The 3,549-nt window shown below is 31.8% G+C and overlaps 1 protein-coding gene across 2 annotated transcripts in view; it reads right to left on the reverse strand.

Annotated features, from left to right (window-relative positions):
- Window positions 1–3,549, reverse strand: part of LOC117104114 (glutathione hydrolase 7-like) — an 18,410-nt gene that overhangs the window by 13,502 nt on the left and 1,359 nt on the right. The window contains exon 2 of one of the 2 annotated variants that reach the window (XM_033244782.1): window positions 1,880–1,897. The exons of the other annotated variant lie outside the window; for it this stretch is intronic. Coding sequence (XP_033100673.1) covers window positions 1,880–1,897 — 18 coding nt within the window. The remainder of the gene's footprint in view (window positions 1–1,879; window positions 1,898–3,549) is intronic. 2 annotated transcript variants of the gene reach the window in all.

The raw sequence follows: 3,549 nt of genomic DNA on the forward strand, positions 1-3,549 counted from the left end.
TCCAGGACCCCTGTCAGGGAACCCTTCAGGGGCAGATCCTGGAAGGGGGGGGGGAAAGGAACCCTCGTCGGAGGAAAAACCAATTACATATCAGGGACACTACTTTAAAGGCATTTTAAAAGTCTGAGAGTGCCATTTTTTGGGCACCTACAGTAAACATGCTTATTCCTAAAATTGTATCCAAACATGGTTAGGCTGTTGTGCACCTCTCATCCGGGACTTTGGACACCCCATCAGGGAACTTTAACCCCTTGTTGGAAAATTTCTGGCACTCTACTGTTGGTAGTACACAGCAATTATGTATTTACACATTTCCCTCAACAAAAAAATAAAATAATTGACTAAAGGATAGAAACACTTTCTGAGTGTAGCGGTAGAACATGTGCACTGTGCAAGTAGACATATGCAGGAAAATGGAAAACTTAAGACATTGATAAAAATTTGAGGTACAGTACACTGTCCTTGTATGCATTGCTCAGTTTTCATGTTATTACTGTACTTTTACAGTTTAAAGCTGAGGGCTGCATAATTACTTTTACAGATGATCAGAATAAGCCGTAAGTAACAACAGGAGTTTTATAGCCGAAGGTACAGTAGCAGACGCACACAAGAGAAATTTCAATTTTCACAGGCCACAACAAAGTTACTGTAGAGCCACATTTGGCCTGTGGGCTGCAATTTGCTAACCTGTGCCGTATTAAAATTTGTTAAATCTTGTCATTCGAACATTTCTCAAGTTAATATTTAATTGCATAAATCTACTAATCATGATTAAATACAGTAGTCAATTGTAATGATAATAGGTTAAACATTCACTAGTGTCACAGTATTTTGAAAGCAGTAGATAATTTTTTGTCTTGCTCACAACTTCAAAACTACTACAACACATCATTATAGACCATTTTCACAAAATTTGAAATGAAAATATCCGATAACCTGGCAACTACCACTGGGGGACTTCCACCAGAGGCATACGCACTTCCCGCTACATAGGTTTACCAGTGTGCACGCGGTGCTCTATAAAACACTAGCTAGATGCTCAGGCTAGGCTCTGCTGCTGCAAGTCCCCCAGTAAGTTGCGAGATGCTGGCAGCGCTGTTTCAAAATAAACCCGATAAAATGATCTAAAATGGATGTAATGTCACGTGAAATGAACATGGTGTATGATTATGATTACTATAAAATATAAAAAGGGTTACATTGCACTTAAGGGGAGACTTTCTTAATACCTTGTTTACTGAACTTATCTTTTTTATTGTCAGAGGAGGGCAGAAAAAAAAAATTGTTTTCTTTGTTTGCAAAAAGCATCTACTGTAGGCAGTGGAGAATAAAAATAAAATTTTATTGATGAATGTAAATAAATGAGATTGATAACTTTAAAGGAAGATACGTATCTTACTATTGGAGATTTCAGGAGCGAGAGCGAGGGAATAATAAAAATAAATTACTTAAAACATTTTTCCTGAAATTTCCATAAACTGGCAAAAATAAAATTTAATTTTGATTCAAAATCACCATTATTTGCGGTCGAAAGGTACGTTAAACAAGGTATTAAAAAAGTTTCAACTTACTATAGATTTAAATTTAAAACACACATGCACTAAACTAAACACAGACACTGTACTGTACTGTACAACCACCTTAATACAAAAACTTTTGGTTTCATAATGATACAGAAACTTAAAATGAAAGTTGCTACTGTACAGTAGAAACAAAATGTAGGTTTAGGAGAAAATTTCAGGCAACTTATAAAAAACTACCATTTTGTTACAATTCACTCAAACTAGATCAGTAGCATGAATGAGGTGTGTGTATTAGTTTACAATAATTAAACACAATTATATGCATTTTCTACACTCTACAGTAACATTCATCTTACCTTTTACTGACACATTTGCTGACAGTAATAAAAAAAAAATGTAATAAAAAATAATTTAAAATGAAAATTGCTTATTAAATGTTATTACAGTTTATATAAATATACTAACAGTAAGTTAGTCTTGTATTTGTATTATACAGTAATTAATAGTCCCTGACTATAAATGCATTATGACAACTTATATACTGTAGTATTTCACACAAGCCCTCCACCACCCATCAGCCCTTGTTACAGTGTGTTACAAGCCAAATGTTACACAGGATGCAAGCTAAGAAATATTTAGCAATCATCCCTTCCTACATTATGTGTGTGTGTGTGATGTGTGTAGGCATCTTTACCCAATAATTAAGACCTAATAATAAAACATTCATATAGAGCATTGATCTAATGATTGTAATGATAATGATTGTAATAATGATTATAATTGTGATAATAATTGTTAATAAGAATAATATTTTATGTATTTTCATGTATTTTATATACGTTTTTTATTGATTTTTACTATGTACAATATTTTGTATGTAAATACGCCATGGAAAACGAATTTCCAACATGTTTTAATGTTTGGACAAATAAAAATTTATCTTATCTTATCTTACAATAGAAATCTGTCCATGCATTTTAGGCCAAGTTCCATGTCTCAATGTACCCCCAATATCAATAGGAAGTGGATATATTTACGTCGCCATAAAAAAATCAGTAAACATTATATATATATATATAATATATATATATATATATATATAATAATATATATATATAATACATGAAATAAACAACAGTCATACTTTATATATACATTAATTTATTGATTCTGGTTAAGTGTACAGAACGTTCAACTTTCAGCACTCAAAATTAGTGTCAGCCCAAGCTGCGGTGCCTGATTTGCCAAGACACTTTTATTGACAAGTTAAATTTATGAATGTATTGTAGCATAAATCCACAGTGTACGAAAATCTAATCCTAAACGTGTAAGTGTTCATTTAACAAATGATGTGCGTAAAATGAAAAGAACACAGATAATTTCAAGCTCATAATATCACTTTTATTTAAAAAGTTAACACTACTGAATGATTTAAACATTTATAATAACGATTAAACTACATACTATAGTAGGATATTAAATTACATTTTAAAAACAAAATTATAATTTAATCAGTGCCGTGGTGAGCTTTAGCACCGCAGCTTGGGCCGATGCTAATTTTGAGTGCTGAAAGTTAAACTCACAATATTATGTAAATTAATGTAGAATTGATAAATTTACTGTACGTGACTGATAATGCAAAAAAAGTATATTAAAGTATGACTGCGCATGTGTTATTTACTACATGTAATATATCATTAACTGATTTTGATTTATGTTGACGTAAATATATTCACTTTCATATTAATATTATACAATTAATTTCCTTTTGCGCACCTATTTTCCAGTAATTTTTTTGCACAATTTGTATTAATTTATCTAGATGGCTACCATGCAAATAACATATTTTTGTAGTAGCACCATTGTTTTATTTAGGATTAGCACACCAGAGAAAATCACTGACTTCTGTGAGACAATTGATATTTAAGTAAGTAGAGTAGGACCTAGGGGGACATAGGCCTCTCTCTATCTAGGCCTAGCCTAGGTTAGGCCTACAATAATAAAAAAAAAAAAAAAAAAACCAAAA

The sequence above is a fragment of the Anneissia japonica genome, unplaced genomic scaffold (assembly GCF_011630105.1).
Source record: "Anneissia japonica isolate Jap-2015-1 unplaced genomic scaffold, ASM1163010v1 scaffold2564_len425606_cov169, whole genome shotgun sequence".
Taxonomy (NCBI): Eukaryota; Metazoa; Echinodermata; class Crinoidea; order Comatulida; family Comatulidae; genus Anneissia; species Anneissia japonica.